The 19,428-nt window shown below is 39.8% G+C and overlaps 1 protein-coding gene, 1 non-coding gene and 1 pseudogene across 2 annotated transcripts in view; 1 reads left to right on the plus strand and 2 right to left on the minus strand.

The window, feature by feature from the left end:
* Positions 1–6,298: 6,298 nt before the first annotated feature.
* CUL5 (cullin 5) overlaps positions 6,299–19,428 on the minus strand; it is a 72,514-nt gene continuing 59,384 nt past the window's right edge. Inside the window, 8 exon segments of the mRNA XM_049778961.1 lie at positions 6,299–6,951; positions 8,830–8,953; positions 9,612–9,730; positions 10,822–10,983; positions 12,653–12,828; positions 13,876–13,999; positions 15,985–16,116; positions 17,000–17,132. Coding sequence (XP_049634918.1) covers positions 6,757–6,951; positions 8,830–8,953; positions 9,612–9,730; positions 10,822–10,983; positions 12,653–12,828; positions 13,876–13,999; positions 15,985–16,116; positions 17,000–17,132 — 1,165 coding nt within the window. The 3' untranslated portion in view covers positions 6,299–6,756.
* Positions 7,969–8,075, plus strand: LOC126016895 (U6 spliceosomal RNA). The gene has a single exon (XR_007498580.1). It is a non-coding gene; the product is annotated as a U6 spliceosomal RNA (small nuclear RNA).
* On the minus strand, positions 11,429–11,529 carry LOC126017140 (uncharacterized; annotated as a pseudogene).

Below are 19,428 nucleotides of genomic sequence, written 5' to 3' on the forward strand. Positions count from 1 at the left end.
CGCCCCAGGCAGCTCCCTTCTTGTTTTTTTTTTTGTTGTTGTTGTTGTTGTTTTTTGTTTTTGGGCCACACCCTGTGACGCTCAGGGGTTACTCCTGGCTATGCGCTCAGAAGTTGCTCCTGGCTTCTTGGGGGACCATATGGGGCGCCGGGGGATCGAACCGCGGTCCCGTCCTAGGCTAGCACAGGCAAGGCAGGCACCTTACCTCCAGCGCCACCGCCCGGCCCGCAGCTCCCTTCTTAAGGACTGACAGGCCCAGCCCTTAATCATTAGTCCCGGGCTGGTTTCTGGAAATAAACGTTTGTTCCAGAACAATATTTTTATTGCAGAGAACAATTTGGCAGATGTCAAATTGTAAAATTGAGTATAACTAAATATAATCTTTTTGGTTTTTGTGCTTTGGTCCAGCTGGTTTGGAGACTCAGAATCAACAAGGTTGTGAATTCACATTAGCTGGAGTGACCAGTCACCAAATGCCCTAATCTCCATTCCCGTGTATGTGACATTATTGGAAATTATTTTTTTCAGATGCAACCCAATTCAGATAAGGTATACTGGTTTAGGGGAGGGCCTAACTTATTTCCTTACAAGAAAAGACACAGACAGGGTTGAGGCAATGTCAGAGACTATCTCTAAACCAGAAACACTAGGTTGGTGGTGGTGGGGTTGTTTGGTTGGTTGGTTTTGGTTTTTGGGCAACACTATGGCGCTCAAGGGTTTCTCCAGGCTCTGTGCTCAGAAATCGCTCCGGGCAGGCTCTGGGGACCATATGGGATACGAGGGATTGAACCGGGTCTGTTCTGGGTAGTTTGCATGCAAACTGGATCCCTTGCACGTTTGATCACAACACAAGAGGTTCTTCACCACCAGGAATGGCCCCTGAACATCTCTGAACATGGCCCCGAAGCTCCCCATTCAATTAAAACATAGCAAACAAGGATTTCCACCCATCACCAGGAGCAAAGAAGCATAGACCACACTCCTGAGAAGCCAGACCAGTGGTTTGCAACTTTTTTTAATTTTGGGCTACTCCCAGCTGTGTTCAGAAAAATGAATAACTTGTGGTATGCTCAGTATATGGGGTGTCATGGATTGAACCTGGGTTATCCTTACCTCACTGTACTATATCTGTGACACTGGGTTTCAGCCTTTTAGTGTGTACCCCCAGCACAAACTATTGGACCACTCATCTAATTCTCGGGTTCTAATTCTCCATCTGCCAACACCGGGGTTTCATTCATTTTGCTTCCCAGAGGACCCCCTCACTGTATTCCCAGCCAACCACTGTTTGGTACGGATGATGATCCTGGCTAACAGTACTGATGTGTGTGGAACATCACTCAGTAGGAATGATGCTGGTCGGTGAGAAGAACCCGGTATTCAGAATCCTGCAGGAAAGATGCTGTGCTGCTAACACTCTTCAGTCCCCTCACTTGGCACCACCTAGTCCCCTGGGGCAGTGGTGGAGAGGTTCCACCCCCCCAAAAAATTAAAAATTAAAGACACTAAAATCTCTCCAAGCACCAAGGTCATGGCAAGAATTGGGCTGTAGAATCTCTGTTCCAGGAAACAGAGGCCCCACAGTCCACTATTCTGCTTTGTGCAGAAGTGCAGCTGCTTGCACTCTCAAGAGAAATGCAGAAGAGACGCTTTCAAAGGAGATCCTGCAGGGATCAAGGGCCCCATGCAGAGGCACTGCGAGTGTTGAGTGGCTGCCTCACAAGGTTGTGGTGAAGCCTTTGACTTAGAATTTGTGTGTCATGTTGATAATCTGGTGATTTTTCAGGGCATCTAGAAATGTTAACATTTTTTTCTTCAAAATCTTTCCTAAGATCCTAATGGCATTTGCTTCTTCAATTACATTACTTGGGTTTCAAAATATTTCAGGGGCTAGAATGATAATACAATGGCTAAGGCATTTCCCTTACCTGCAACTAACCCAGGTTTCATCCCCAGCACCCTATTTGGTCCCCCAAGCACCCCCAGGAGTAATTTCTGTGTGCAAAGCCAAGAGTATGCCCTAAGCATTGCTGGGTGTGGTCCCCCCAAATATTTTTCAGGGGTGGACCAACAATTGATTGTTACACATGGCAGACCGCAGGTTTGATCCCTAGCAACCCTAAGGTTCCCTGAGCACCACAGAGCTAGGAATAAACCCTGAGCAAGGACTGTTGTGTGTAGCACTCAAACTATTTTTTCCTAGAAGCTTTCTCAAGTAGTAGGGCTGACATGTAGCTAGGTCCTGAGAATGGAACTTTCAAGAAGTGAATGACAAAAAAAAAAGGAGGAGGAGGAGGAGGAAGAGGAGAAGGAAGAGAAGGAGGAGAGGAGAAGGAGGAGGAGAAGGAGAAGGAGGAGGAGGAGGAGAAGAAGAAGAAGAAGAAGAAGAAGAAGAAGAAGAAGAAGAAGAAGAAGAAGAAGAAGAAGAAGAAGAAGAAGAAGAAGAAGAAGAAGAAGAAGAAGAAGAAGAAGAAGGAGAAGAAGAAGGAGGAGGAGGAGGAGGAGGAGGAGGAGGAGGAGGAAGAAGAAGAAGAAGAAGAAGAAGAAGGAAGAAGGGAGGAGGAGGAGGAAGAAGGAGAAGAAGAAGAAGAAGAAGAAGAAGAAGAAGAAGAAGAAGAAGAAGAAGAAGAAGAAGAAGAAGAAGAAGAAGAAGAAGAAGAAGAAGAAGAAGAAGAAAGAAGGAAGAAGGAGGAGGAGGAAGAAGAAGAAGGAGGAGGAGGAGGAGGAGGAGGAGGAGGAGGAAGAAAGAAGAAAGAAGTGAATGAAGGCTCACTGAAAAGACCAAGTGGACTCTAGGTCCCTTTCCACCTCATAAGGATCTGCTGAGACGTCTGCAACCAGAGACATGATGTGAAGGTTTCTCCCCCAAAGCCCCAGGCTGGCTCCAGTTTCACATTTCCTGTCTCCATAGCTAAGAGAGGAAGAAGGGGAAGAGAGTAAAGTCAGGGAGGGAGAGAGCACCCATCACCAAATACTATTTAGCTGTTTTAAACATTTTACTGCTCTCTTAAACAAGACACACAAGCACTTATTTCCTATGTAAGTCTATGTGAAGTAGTTTGAGTTCTGGCTAGAGGATGGCCATTAAACTAAGGGGTAGAAAGCACAGCTCGAAACTCATTAGACCTTTAAAGCATGATAGATAGCAAGAGGCAAATCATTATGGAAAAGTGCCTTTCCTGACAGCTTTCCTGGGGAAATAAAATTAGAAAACCTAAAAAAAAATCTAAATACACCTACTACAAAAATTATAATTAAACCCAGAAACTATAACATCAACATTTTCTGGATAAGTGAAAGCTTTTATATCACATTTTTTTATTTTGCAAGAAAATAAATTATACAACTTAAAAAATAAAATCCAAAAATTAAGCAATTCATCAAAATAGTTCAGCCTACTGCATACAGAAACTGCTACCATTAAAACTGTACAGCATTATCATCTCAGTATGTAGTAGCACACATTCCAAATCGTCTATACCATACGAAGAGATTACAATTTAGGAATTCAGTTTAACACTCCAGACGACGTATATAGTATGGATGACAGGAAAGCGCTCATATAAAGTTTATTTCACAAACAGGACCTTGGAAGTGTCCATAAGGTAGCATCCCAGTCATTTACGTGAAAATAGAAAAAACCAGCTTTAGATAGCAAACCTTTCTCAAAACCTAGCAAATCTTTCCCCCAAATTTGAATTTTTTAAATTGGCCCTTTGAGGAGAGCTAATGACATTCTACTGTAGATAATGCAAAAAAAAAAAAAAAAATCTTTTTAACTACTCCAGTCACATTTTGTATTTAATAAAAAGTAAAAAAAAAAAAAGTTAGCATTACATTTTTGGAAATTCTTGAACAAATATTTATGCACAAAATAAGAGACTTAATAAACAGGTTGACGGATAACAGGGACACCTCCAATGATTGTAAAAATTGGAAGACTTTAGAATTCATTTCAAGACCTTCGTTAAACCTCTGAACAATAAATGTTCTAATCTCTGTTTTGTTGTGACAAACACTAACACTTTCTATTTTTATCTTCGAAGTTGTGTGGATGTGTACTTACTCTGGCAGTGAAGATGGAAACAAAGGTTAATGTTTTCCAGAAGGTTCCATCTTTAAAGTAGAAGATGAGTAGTTGAAGCTTAAATTAACCTCTGATTTAACCTTAAATTAGCATCTATTGCCATAATAGGAAAAATATACATTTATATTTTTTAGCCTAGATTTTTCTTAATTATGTCAGATTTTAATCCCTGTTCAGCACTTATTTTAAGTGAAAAGGGCACCTGGTAAAGAAATACTGATCTTGTGCCTTTAGCAAACTGCTGGTAATTTCTTTTTAAAATTAGCAAATCTAATGTCAAAACAGGTTTAAAGAAAAGTCAATGGGACAGGCATCTCAACTACGTCGTTTTCATAAACATCAAAGAGTAGTCTGTTTTAATATATGTAACATAAATAATGAAAACTGTAAGTAAGTCTACAGTATTTTGCTGCTATTCAATTCTCCAAAATACAGTAAGGACATAATTCACTATTAAAATGTTACAAAATTTAATAGAAAACTTTGCTATGGATTTAGTTACCCACTTACATTAAATTTGCCTTTATAAATCAAATCATGGCTCTCATTCTTAAATTAAAAGGATGAAAAAAGAGATTGCTTCTTGGCCTTTTGGCTAACATCAAGTGTAGTAAAAGGACGGAAAAGATTAGAAATTGCAAAAACCTGCGATTCCAGTTTAAAACAAAAATCTTAAACCTTAAAAAAAAAAAGGCCTATATTTTCCCTTCTAGGGTTTCTTCCTTTGGTCTTCTTGCACTCAAAAGAAGCAAATATACCAATACCAAACTGTTACATATAAGAGCCACCCAAGGTCATTATAAAATTTACTTCATCAATTTCAATTTATCTCATTAGTAGTTATCTAATTAGAGTTTACAGGACTACCTGTTTAGTTCTTCACAATATGCTTGGTATAATATTGCCATATACTTAGAGCTCATGTCTAAGATATAAGTTAGAAACGAAATCCCAATTACCTCTGAGTTTGGAAGAGGCATTTTTTTGACTATGACTGGCAACACATTAACTGTTTCTAATTTGCTTTACTTCTCAGCAGGCAGCTTATCTCTTGGGGCTGGGACAGACTTCATGGAACACTCTCAGAAGTGCTCTACTAATAATACTGTATGCCCTTTCATACTCCAGCACTCTTATTTTCTACTAGCTTCAAAATCATACATTTAAAATATTAATATTAAACAAGAGAAAACAAAACAATTTGCAAGAAAATTTGAAACATGCATGCACCATACTGAATATCAATCCATATCAATCCATGCTGAGCCATTCCTTCCCAGTGGGGAATACGTTTTTCTCTTCTAAGTCAGGTTCTTAAATCCTAAAATCTCCACTACTATGGGCCTTCAGTTGCTGGCCAAAAATAAATTGCTACTTTGGATCGACTGAAAGGAACAAGTGCTGCCTTCTGTATGTTTTAAAAATGTTTATTTTAAAATATATAAATATCTATATACATATATTTGGCAAGTGTACTGCTCATGTTGAGAATGCAATCATCTTGCTTCTGTTACTCAGGTCTTTCCTCTTCTATTCTCATGAGGCACTGGGAGTCGAACCCTGGGCCTCAGACATTCAAGGCAAGTAAGTGCCTGACCATTGGACATATCCCTTGCTGTTACTCATGTCTTAAAATATTGGATTTTGTCTTCCTTCTGGATGACTAATAATTGTAACTTCAAAAAAAAAAAGTCTTCCCTTTTAAAAACCTGAGGTGATAAATCCCTAATCATGAAACTTGAAAATATCAAAATTCTTCTATGCTACAAATTAAGAAATCATGTGTATAACAGAGCAGATTTCTGCCATGTTTTAATAAATATCAGGTATATAAAGTATGTAAATAAACATACTCAATATACTTGTTTTGTAATTTTGCCTCTGTAATCACAGTGACCTATATCTCCTTACCTTATTTTTAAACAACTGAAAATAACAAAATAAGCTTCCCTTTTTCGAAACAAATTCTCTAGCCATATAAGACATTAAAAAAAAAAAACCTTACCATTCAACAACAATCAACCCAAACAGCAGTCACCTGCTTACAGGAAGCCAGTATTGGGAGCTGGAAACTGTCCTAGCAAGACCAAGTCCCACCAAACCCAGTCACTAATAAGGCGGGGCCTTCACCACTGTGCACCCCTTGCCCTCCGCCTGTCTTCTCCCCTGCTGTGCAGAGCAGTCCGCTCTTTTGATCAAAGAAAACCAGCATTGCTATATCTAGCTTTAATTGCATTTAAAAAAACAAACCATAACAGCATTTCAGTGCACAAATATCTGAAGATCCTTCCGTGTGCAAGTACAGATCTGTGGGGAAAAGGGAGGTAGGGAAGGAGAGAGAACGAAGGGACCAGAAGTCTGCTCTCAGCCTTCCCGACCGTCTTTCTTCTGGTGGGTAACATCAAATTGACTTTTCAAAGTTCATTGTGGGCTCTTCATGAACGCACGTTTCTCCACAAAACAGCATGCTGTTAAGAGTGGAAGGAAGGGAGTGCCAGCATGCTAACTAATGTGATTGGCAAAATATAGTCGCTTGGTCAGGTAAGGCAGAGATTTTAATATTTATGTAATCGAAGTCCAAATAAACCTTCCTCCAGCACAGACTGATACAACTTTCTGCCCACGCACTCTAAAATTTGGGTTCTGAAGATTGTCCGTGATATTCAAAATTACGCCATATAAATGAAAGTGTTGATGTCAGACTCATCTCTTCTAATGTACTTGTGCTCTATTAGCCATTCTATTTGCTCTTTGATCATTTTCTTTTGTGGCAAGAACATGTTTTTCAAAATTTCTACTAATTCAGTCTGAAGCTGAGCATTACTGATTTTTTTCCTCATCTTCATTATTTGTATAATGGCTTCCTAAAAAATAAAGTGAAATAAGATAAATATTCTGTTATTTTAATGATAACAAAATGAAAGACCATATTTATCACCAAGGATGCAACATCTAACCAAATGATCAAAAATCTCTAGGAGATAAATCCTTTTTATTTTGTTGTTACTTTGTTTTGGGACTATACCTGCATGGCAGTGATCAGGGTTACTCCTGGCTCTGCATTCAGGATCTCTCCTTGAAAGGTAGCAGTGGGGGTACCCTAGGGGTGCTGGGAGTTAAATGTGGGTGAGCTGCACACAAGGCAAGTGCCCTACATGCTGCACTACCTCTAGGATTTACTCTAGTCCCACCACTAATAGAATTTTGTTTGTTTGTTTGTTTTGGGGTTATATCCGGCGACGCTCAAGGGTTACTCCTGGCTCTAGGCTCAGAAATCACTCCTGGCAGGCTTAGGGGACCACATGCGATGCCAGAATTCGAACCACCGTCCTTCTGCATGCAAGGCAAATACACTAACTTCATGCTATCTCTCTGGCCCCACTAAGAGAAAATTTTAAAATGTAATTTTTATATTTATATTCCAATAAAACAAAAATTACCTCCTTGGGACCTGAGTGGATAGTGGTCAGCACAAAGCTGACTCAGATTTGATCCCTGGCATCACATATGGTCCCCTGAGCCTGCCAGGAGTGATTTCTGAGTACAGCGCCAGGAGTAACCCTGAGCACCACCAGGTATAGCCCCAAAACAATAACAACAACAAAGCTATTTCTTAGAGAAAATTTGGATATGTTTTCAAATAAAAACAGAAACAAACAAAAAAAGACACAAAACATCACTAATCATCAGAAAGATGCAAATCAAAACAATGAGGTAGCATCTCATGCCACAGAGACTGGCACATATCACAAAGAACAAGAACAATCAGTGCTGGCGGGGATGTAGGGAGAAAGGAACTCTCATTCACTGCTGGTGGGAATGCTGGTCTAGTCCAGCCTTTATAGAAAACAATATGGAGATTCCTCAAAAAAATGGAAATCGTGCTCGCTTCGGCAGCACATATACTAAAATTGGAACGATACAGAGAAGATTAGCATGGCCCCTGCGCAAGGATGACACGCAAATTCGTGAAGCATTCCATATTTAAAAAAAAAAAAATGGAAATCGAGCTCCCATGTGATCCAGGTATACCACTCCTAGGGATGTACCCGAGGAACACAAAAACAATACAAAAATGCCCCCTGCACACCTATATTCATTGCAGTGCTATTTACAATAGCCAGAATCTGGAAACAACGCAGATGCCTAGCAACAGATGAGTGGCTAAAGAAACTGTGGTACATATACACAATGGAATACTATGCAGTTGTCAGAAAAAAATTAAAATCATGAAATTTTCCTATATATAAATGGACATTGAAACTATTATGCTGAGTGAAGTAAGTCAGAGGGAGAGAGACAGACATAGAATAGTGTCACTCATCTATGGGTTTTAAGAAAAATAAAAGACATTATTGTAATAACACCCAGAGACAATAGAGATGAGGGCTAAAAGGAAGGTCAGACCATGATATGCAGCTTACCACAGAGAGTGTTGAGTGCAGTTAGTGAAATAACAACACTAACAACTATCATGACAATGGTAGTGACTAAGAGAAGTAGTATGCCTCGAATACAGGCAAGGGGTGGAGGAGGAGGAGGAAGGTGGGGGGAGGGCATTGTTGGTGGGAATGTTGTACTAGTGAAGGGGTTTGTTCATTTTTTTATAACTGAAATCCAACTACAATTATGTTTTAATCACAGTGCTTAAATAAGGATATTATTAAACTTTGAAAAATATGATTGAAAATAAAAATAGAAAAAGACACAAAACTTAAATATTTTGTCTCAACATTACAAACCTGGGTTCTAAGTATTCTTAGTTGGACTATTCCTTCATTCTCCTCTTCCCTCATTCTTTCGGTAGTAAGCTGCAAGCGTCCAATCAAGTTGATTTTACCTCTTTTCTGAACTTTTGCATTTTTTCTATTAAAAATGGAATCAAATATTTTAAATATCCAGTATTATGGTACCACTAAGAAAAAGTATAAAAATTCTTATCAAGACTATTTAAAGGGAAGACTTATAGTTACTTTTTTATTTAATTTTTGGTCACACTCAGACATGCCAGAAGTTACTCCTGGCTCTATACTCATGAATGACTCCTGGACATTCTCCTGGACAGCTTGGGGGACCATATGGAATGTTGGGTTTTGAATCCAGGATAGCTGCATGCACGGCAAATGCCTACACATAGTACTATCGCTCCAGCCCCCCATATAGCTTTATTTTTAATAAGTTCCTAAATCTTTCTCAAGATGAATATTGTTAATAAACTGAGTGACCATACTATCCATAGTAACAAAGTCAATTTAGTTTATGCTACCATAAAAGTAATCAGCTAATTGAGATAACTACAATATAAAAAGTAGTAAGACAGATACCAAAAAAGTGTATCAATGAAAAATATATAAACATTATCAGTTTATTAATGTTTATAACAAATAACTAAATGGTATGAATCTAGAGTGAGGACAGTATGCAGATACCTTGAATCCTCTGTAAGGAAAAGCATCATTTTGCTATAAAGCACTAAAATTCACACAGGACTTCTTAGTTTGAAATGGACTGACATAACCCTTACATCAAACTGAACTCCTGGTTCACGGAGAAGAGGGTGCCTTCGGTAAAGTCTTTGGGTGAATTGACTTGAGGTTCATACAGCAACACTTGCCGTTTGAGTTTCGGGAAAGCCACTAAAGACTGAAGAGTAGAAAATTCATTAGCATCTGCCAAGAGACAGGAACACACAGAGCAGCTCCCACACAACCAGGGGCTCTGGATGGGGCTCCCAGGAAGTGTGTAAGACTCCAGCTTTATCAGTTACCTAGTTGGATCAGACAGGACTGTGACAGCGGGCTGTGAGAGAGAGACGAGAAAGTTCGGTCTAAGAAAGCAACAGAAGCTTGACTCCCACTTAGATAAGAGTGAGACCAGTCATCGATGGCCACACCAAATACCAACTACCAGTGACAGATCAGCATTCTTCTCGGTAATCTTTTCCACTGGGACTATTTTGTTTTGTGTCAGGGCCACATCTGGCAGTACTCAGAAGGGACCCTTTGCAGTGCTCAGAGGGATCGATGTAGCACTTAGGATTCTAACCTGTCAGTGGCATGTGAGGCAAGTGCCTTAACTCCTTTACTATCTCTCTGGCTCCATGGAACTTGTTTTAGGGGTTTGTTTGTTTTTGGTCACATACAGTGATGCTCAGTAGTTCAGGAGGTGTTTGGGCTAAAGCCCTCGTTCCGTGCATCAAATCATGTATTTCAGAAGACTCTAAGCCTAAGGTGTCTAAGAAAGAGAGTAAAGTCTAGCTATGAGCTTGGTACATTTTACAAACTTCAAAAGGACCAAAGTTTCCTGATTCTTAGATTCTGGTCATAAACATCACCGAACGTATCCTCAGTATAAAACCTTTGGTCAAGCCAGAAGTAAATCCTGAGCACAGACTGGTGTGGTCTGACACATGGACCCAACCTCCTTATCAAGAAGGTGACATTTAAGGAATAACTCAGAACTCAGAGATGGTAGGTCAAGTGGTAAAGTACATGTGAGAGGCCTTCATGTGTGGGGCCTGTGGTTCAGCCCAAGTATGGCTGCTCCAAAGCATCACCCTCGATCAATCAACACTAATTTAATCTGTGCCACATTCTTTTTTGGTCTTTCTCCATCTTCTCTCATCTTCCATAAGTACCTTATAACTGTGTTTTTCTTGGTCAATGGCCATTTGGGGAGTTGATAAATCGTTCATATACAATACAAACAACCAAACAAAAATCAAATAAACCAACCCATAAAGTCCTCCTGAGCTCAGCATCTGGGAGTTCTGTTGCAAGTTTCAGATTTTCAAAGCTGATTTTCTCTCTGGGTCTTTGGTTCCATGCAAACAATACAGCCAGCTGAAACGTCGTCACTTCCAAATCATACTGACCTACTTCATTCTTAAATGTTATCTAGAACAGATAAAATAATTATTTTAAAGTATTTTCAGATGATCTTTTTTTTTTGGCCCACAACCGGTGATGCTCAGGGGTTACTCCTGGCTATGAGCTCAGAAATCGCCCCTGGCTTGGGGGAACCGAGGTCTGTCCTTGGTTAGTGCATGCAGAGCAAATGCCCTACTGCTTGTGCCACCATTCCGGCCCCTATCTATATTTCTTACATGACATATATGAAAGAATTTTCTTTTTAAAATTTTAATAAAAATATGAAGAAAAAAGGGGGGAACAGCAGTAGGGCATTTGCCTTGCACATAGCAGACCCAGGACAGATGGTGGTTCAAATCCCAGCATCCCATATAATCCCTGGAGCCTGCCGGGGCAAATTTTGAGAGCCAGGAGTAACCTCTGAGCACTGTCAGATGTGACCCAATAACCAAAAACCAAGATAAAAAAAAGAAAGAAAAAGAAATGCCTCTCTATTCTGCATGCCATCCTTGTGCAGGGGACATGCTAATCTCTATATCATTTCAATTTTAGAATATTAATGGACTTTTTTTAGTTTTTGTTTTTTTTTTTCTTTTTTTTTTTTGTTTTTGGGCCTCACCCAGCAGTGCTCATGGGTTACTCCTGGCTATCTGCTCAGAAATAGCCCAGGGCAGGAACGGGGGACCATATGGGACACTGGGATTTGAACCAACCACATTAGGTCCTGGGTCAGCTGCCTGCAAGGCAAACACGCTGTGCTATCTCTCCCATCCCAGTTTTTCTTGTTTTTAGGGTAATATCCAGCAATGCATTGGGCTAACTCCTGGTTCTGCCCTCAAGAGATCATCGCTTAAGGAACCACAAGTGTTTGGCTGATATAGCCCAGGTCGCCTGTGTGCAAGGCAAGCTGTACCCACTGTACTATTTCCCTGGCCTCTACAGTTATGCTTTCTCAAACAGTAGTAAAATATTTAGCAAATCTTAATGACTGCCCAAACAAAGAATCATCTTCTAGCTCTCCTTGGAGCAAAATGAAACTGTGACTGAGATAAAATATGAGTGGAAATAATGGGAAAACACCTAGAAATTGATCATAAGTGTACTCACTCAACCCTCTAGGGCAGGAAGACATGGATCTTGTAGACAAGGTCAGAGCCCTCAGGTGACAGAACCCAAAGCTGCCTGATAGCCACACTGCTAAAGGGAGGCAAACACCAACACCTCTCACCTGAAGTCCTGCCAAGTTAATCTCTAAGCCAGTGGTCCTCAAACTATGGCCCGCGGGCCACATATTGTATTTGTATCTGTTTTGTTTCTTCATTGCAAAATAAGATATATGCAGTGTGCATAAGAATTCGTTCATAAGTTTTGTTTTTACTATAGTCAGACCCTCCAATGGTCTGAGGGACAGTGAACTGGCCCCCTGTTTAAAAAGTTTGAGGGGGGCCGGTGAGGTGGCGCTTGAGGTAAGGTATCTGCCTTGTAAGCGCTAGCCAAGTAAAGATCGCCACCGCGGTTCGATCCGATCCCCCGGTGTCCCATATGGTCCCCCCAAGCCAGGGGCAATTTCTGAGCCCTTAGCCAGGAGTAACCCCTGAGCATCAGATGGGTGTGGCCCGAAAAACCAAAAAAAAAAAATAAAAATAAAAAAAATAAAAGTTTGAGGACCCCTGCAGCAAACACACCAGCTACTTACAATTCCATTTGACATGAGATGATGCCAATGTAATTTTCGACCACTATGATTTTTTTTGTAAAATTCTTCTACTTCAGGTATCAAATCCTCCAATTCCGTAGGAAGTGAGACAAAGACTTTCTCTGAGCTTCTGGACCAGGCACCAGCATTCAGAATTTTTATATTAACGGAATCAGCTATAGGTAAGAATATCAGAGAGAAAAAAATCTTGACAATGGATAAAATTCAAAATTATAAAAACATAGAAAACTTTGGTAAAAAATAAACAAGATTCTACGGATCTTGAAGAAAATGTCCTTCTGGGGTGGGGAGATAATTCAGTGATTGAGCACATATATGTTTAGCATGTACTAAGTCTTGAGCTGGACCCTCAAGTACATGCCCACTGCTGGGGGTAGCTCAAGGCCATCGCCTCACCAGTTGTCTATATACTCACAGCACAACGAACAGTGTGGGCCCCTCATCTACCTATTCCCCCAGCCTGCCAACACATATGAAAAATAAAGAACACAAATCAACAGCAAATCTAACATTCTCCTTTGCCTGATGGTCTTAAAGAATGTGGATGTTAAAACATCTTTATATCTATTCTTTGGGCAGTACTCGATTGAAACAACTAAGATTAATTTTAACTGACTAAAAAACAAAGACATTCTATTTTTCCTTTTATTGTTGTTTTGATTTTCATTGTTGGTTTGTTTGTTTGTTTGTTTGGGCCACACCCAGTGACGCTCAGGGATTACTCCTGGCTCTTTGCTCAGAAATCACTCTTGACTATGGGATGCTGGGGATCAAACCTACATCTGTCTTGGGTCAGCTGTGTACAAGGCAAATGCCCTACCACTGTGCTACCACTCCAGCCCCTTGTTTTGTGTTTTTGTTTTTGCACCATACCTGGTAGTACTCAGGAGTTAGTCCTGGCTCTATGCTCAGGAATTACTCCTGGCAGTGCTTGGAGACCAGATAGGATGCTGAGGATTGAACCTAGGTTGGCCATCTGCAAGGCATCCGCCTTTTCATTGTGCTATAAGTCTAAGATAATGGGCCATAGCAATATCACAGTGGGTAGGATGTTGGCCATGCATGAGGCTGACCCAGGTTTGACCTCCTTCATCCTATATGGTTCCCAGAGCACTGCCAGGAATGACCCCTGAGTGTTAAGTACTGCCATGTGTGAACCCAAAAAAAAAAGTCTAAGATACATATACATAATCATAACATACCTGGTAAAGCCAATTTATTATTTTTATGCATTTCCTTAAATGCTTGATTCAAATCTTCAGATACTTTTATGTCCTGAAACATTCTAGCAAGCTTGTTCACATAATCTGCAGGCATACCAACCTCCTATGAAACCAAAGACAGAGAAAGGGAATACAAAAAATTCATCTGTCACAGAAAAAAACTTGATTTAAAAAAAAAGTCTTAAATACATGAACATTTTATTATTAGAATGTTAGCAGTCTATAGTATTGATTTTATTCTTAGAAACTAAAAACAGTAAAGCAAACCTGGCTTTCTTTACAGAGTCCTACATAGATGAACTTTATTTACCATAGTTTATTTAGTTAAGTACTAATCCAACAGTACCCTTCAACTCTGTTACTGTTAACAATTAAGTGTAATACAGGAAGTCCAATGTTCACACCTAGTTCCTAAATCCACCAAGTACCACACAATAACAGATCAGGGCCTGAGCGAGGGCTCAAGAGGTGGAGCACCCACCTCCTTTGTCTGCAGAAGGCCCAGGCTCTGCCCCAGACACCAAGCCAGGAGTAACCCCGGAACCTCACCAGGTGATACGACCCAAAACCGAACCAAACTAAACGATCATCTGTCATCTACTTAACAATTCATTATACAATCAATAATCAATCGGAAGCAGCTGTTTATAAGGCAGGTGATTCTATGCCTCAATATAACAGCCATTAATATAACTCATTCTGTTCTGATGAACCAAAAGAATAGGTTTAATATTATGATCACCTATCATAATTAGCATCAGTTACCCTAAGGAATTCACTATCATCTAGTTATTTTTTCATTTCATTTCACTAGTTAGAAGAATTCATTTACAAGTACCTCTATACTAGAGCATTTAGTATTCAAAACACACTAAAAAACAAACGTGCTCTTCCATTATACTGAATTAGTTCAAATAAGAGTAGAGACAGGGAAGAGTGAAACAGCAGAAGTAAATAAAGCAAATATGCAGGCCGGAGAGATAGCATGGAGGTAGAGCGTTTGCCTTGCATGCAGAAGGACGGTGGCTCGAATCCCGGCATCCCATAGGGTCCACCGTGCCTGCCAGGAACGATTTCTGAGTGTAGAATCAGGAGAAACCCCTGAGCACTGCCGGGTGTGACCCAAAAACCAATAAATAAATAAATAAATAAATAAATAAAGCAAGCAAATATGCTTCCATAACATTTCTGTTCAGAAAATATATTCTGGAGGCCAGAACAATAGTAGTACAGTGAGAGGGTGTCTGCCTTGCACATGGCTGACTCTGGTCTGATCTCCAGCATCCCAGATGGTCTCCCAGACAGCCAAGAGTGATCCCTGAGTATACAGCCAGAAGGAAACCCTGAACAGCACTGGGTGTTGCTCAAAACTAAACAAATAAAAAGAAGAAAAACATATTCTATAATTATGCTATATTCTTAGAAAATATTTTCGTTTTTTGGTTTTTGGGTCATACCCAGCATTGCTCAGGGGTGACTCCTGGCAGGCTCAGGGGACTACATGGGGGGCCAGGATTTGAACCACCGTCCTTCAGTGTCTAAGGCAAATGCCCTCTCGCTTTGCTATCTCTCCAGCCCCAGAAAATATTTTCTATTTCAGGGCTGGAGAGATAGTACAATGGATAAGGCACTTGCTTTGCACATGACAACCCAGGTTCAATCCCCAGCACCCTAAATGGTCCCCAGAGCACTACAAGGAGTGATTCCTGAAGAGCCAGTAGTGACCTCTGAGCATCACTGGCTGTCACCTCAAACCCAAAAATATTCAATTAAATATTCCCTATTTCTTCACCATTAACAATCTCACCAAAAATTATTTACGCTGACATATATACAAAGTGCTATGTTAAGAGAACCAAGTATTTTTTAAAAATTACTTACTTAGCTAGGCACAGATGGACCACGTATTCTAGCAGCCCCGGGGGTGAGGGAGGAGGATATGGGGGGTAGGATGGGAATGAAGATGTAGGGAGGACAATTTGGTGATGGGAATCCCGATTTTATGTTGATATGTACCTAAAATATTATTGTCAACAATATGTAAGCCACTATGATCAAAATAAAAATTATATTAAAAAATTTACTTACTCTTAGCCACTCTACCATATTCTCCTCAATTTCACTATCAGCAGAGATGTCTAATATGAGACGCCGTGTCAAGTGGGCTTTGTGATATCGCATAAAAACATCTTTATTTTGTACATATTTAAGTACCAAGAGCTGTACAGAGAAAAAAAAGTTACTTTCAATTCTTATATAATATTTTAGCCATCTATCAATTAAATCTCTCCCTCAACTGTCAACATTAAGAAATTTATATAAGTATAGACATGATATAATTTATATATTTTAATGTATATAAATTATATATTTATAATTATATATAATTTATACTAATTTTATAAGTATAGCCTGTGCTGGAAAATGACCAGCCCTATAACACTGCAAAAGCCAGCAATTTAGAGATAGTAACCAAATAATTTTTAGTGTGACATCAATTTTTCAGATGTTGTAAGTTAAAAGGCCTTACATGAAAATCATGGTTCTTCTTAACTTTCTTTCTGATAACTCCTCTATAAGGCTCTATCTTTCTTTAAAATCTCTTTATTTTCCTGGGCTTGCATCATATAAAATAGAAGAAAAAAGAAATTGAAAACTAATACCTTAATTACATAACTCAACACTATCAACTTTGCAATTTCACAATAAAGAATAACAACTCCCAGAAAATTAACTACTATTTCAAACACTTCAGCTCACATCCCCTCACCCCCACCTCAATCCTATTTTGGTCTTTTATTAGGAGCTAGAATTTAACTGGCTAAAGAGAACTGAGAAAAGAAAAGAGTTAACTGCTATTGTCCTTCCTGCAAGTGATAGAATAAAACTTTTCAGAAATATAGACAAAAAATAATGTTTCTTCAGGAATAAAAATAACTGCCCTGTAGAGAATCTGACACTATGAAATTTCACATTATGTGGTTATTTGTAATACAGACAAATATATACAAAAAAATGAATGGCACCATGAAAAGTTTTATATGCAGAACACAAATTCAATGAGGAAAGTTTGAAAACTTGAAATGAAAAAAAATGCATGTACCACTTCCTTGAGCTTTGCTTCAATCTCCTCAGAGGTCAGTTTTTTGCTTAGTGGTGTTTTTCTTAGCAACATATCACAGTAATTGGCAAGAAGCTCGGGGCATTTTGATTCTGGCTGAGTTTTTAATCCCACCCTAAAAAAAAAAAATTAAAAGCATTTGATGACAAACAATTGACAACTACAAGTGCTTTTTCTAAAGAAAATTTCCCACAAATTTCTTCTAGGGTGAGGACCAAGACTCAGGCGAGAGGGACAGCACCCAGGATACACATTCACCCTTAGGTATGTTCCAAAATGTTCTTGCAAGATGAGAGGAACCATAAATGTTCTACTTTAGTTCTCCTTCCTGTCTCACTCTAATGGTGGCTTTGCCAACAATTTTGAAAATATTTTATTCAGACAAGGTGGCTGGAGAGAGGATACAAGGGGAAAACATTTGCCTTCCATAAATTCATCCCTGACATTGCATCAGACCCCAAGAACATGGATCAAGTGATCCCTGGGCACAGAGCCAGAAGTAAACCAGGTTTGCTCCCCAAATCAAAAAACAACATCCCCAAAAACCAAACCTTCAGATACTTGAATATTTGTAAACATTATGTAAATTCTTGTATACTGATTAATTAACCATTTAAAAAGATGAAAGTTACTTAGCAACGTGAGAAGGTAGTTTAAAGGGCTGAAGCATGACTATATATGTTTAATATTTAATCCCTGGGGTAACATGATATGCATAGAAGGAACACCCAGCACTGATGGGCATTGCTTAAACAAAATGTATCCTTATTGCATAATGATCTGATGTCTGTCACACTGTTAAAAACAGAAGGCCTAACACATGCAAGGTTCTCAGTTTAATTCCTGGTACAACCTGGTCCAAGAGCAACAATAAAGACATTAGGAAATAAATAATGAAGACATGGTAGAGTGTATATATTGCATGGATGAGGTCCTGGGTTTAATTCCCAACATAAATAATGGTATATAACTTTATTTTATTTGGGTTTATGGGCCACACAGGCAATACTAAAGGATTACTCCTGGTGCTGCACTCAGGGATTACTCCTGGCAATGCTCAAGGGACCATATGGGATGACAGGAATTAAAACCAGGTGTGAAAGGCAAGCTGCTTGTCCACTATCTCTCCAGCCTCTTCAAACATTTTTCTTTTTGGTGGTGTGTTGTGAGGTGGTGGAGGGGTCACTGTATACAACAATGCTGAGGTTGTTCCCAGTGGTACTGGAGAACCATGCAATGCTGGGCCAGGAAGAAGACCTCATGTGCACTTAACCTATGGAGCTTGCGCCCTCTTTCTCTCTGACCACCGTCTTTCTTAAACAATGAAGAACTGGCATCTCCATTTTATTTTCTAGTAATCAAGTTATTCAAAGTATTATAAGCACAATTATACGGAGTGCATAAAAAGCAGAAGCAGAAACAAAATCTGACCATGCGTGTTCAGCTCCTTTGGCTGGTGTTGTTTCTGTTCTCTCTGTGGAGGTGCTTTCTAAGTGTGTGCAGGGAATCCACAGCCCCTCTGGCAATTTCTGCCTGGCCAAGTGACTTGGGCCATTTGATGCAATATGCTGCTGCCCAAGGCCTGTGGTGTCAGGGATCAAAGTGGGGCTGGACATATGCAGGGAACTCATCTCAGCCCCAGTACTACATCTCTGACAATGCTTTACCCTTATCCATGTAGGATGAAACCCCAGGCCCCATAAACATATGCTGTAAGTGGCTTCTGTCTTACAGTACCAGTGCGATTTCGGTGAATCCACTTCAGGGAGAGTGGGTTGCCTGAACCGGCATACGGACAAATATGAAATATGATATAAATGAAACCACACAGAGTATGTGGGGTCAACACGTTTCTGGCAGGAGTGCGACAAGTTTAATTTTTTGAGCAGGGGAATTTATAGGGGTGAAATTAGCCAGAGATAAAGAATAATTATAATCACAAAGCATAGTACAATGATAACAATACCTAAGCTATGGGTGTGACTATAAAAATTCTAAGTTACCGGGCGGCGAGGTAGCGCTAGAGGTAAGGTGTCTGCCTTGCAAGCGCTAGCCAAGGAAGGACCGAGGCGTCCCATATGGTCCCCCCAAGCCAGGGGCAATTTCTGGGCGCTTAGCCAGGAGTAACACCTGAGCATCAAATGAGTGTGGCCCCCCCAAACTCTAAGTTACAAGAAAGAAGGTTACACTCAAGGGGACTCCTTGCAAGCTTACTTCAAATGCAAAATCAGGATTAGGAGGGAGTAGAAAATACCTAGGAACTTGATCTTTACTGAATTGGACTCTATTGTTTTAGAGGTTAAGTAAAGGGAAGAGCCAAATCCCCAAAAATGAGTCCCTATTTCTTTTTTTTGGGGGGGGGGCACACCCGTTTGATGCTCAGGGGTTACTCCTAGCTAAGTGCTCAGAAA

Source organism: Suncus etruscus, chromosome 8 (assembly GCF_024139225.1).
Source record: "Suncus etruscus isolate mSunEtr1 chromosome 8, mSunEtr1.pri.cur, whole genome shotgun sequence".
Classification (NCBI taxonomy): Eukaryota; Metazoa; Chordata; class Mammalia; order Eulipotyphla; family Soricidae; genus Suncus; species Suncus etruscus.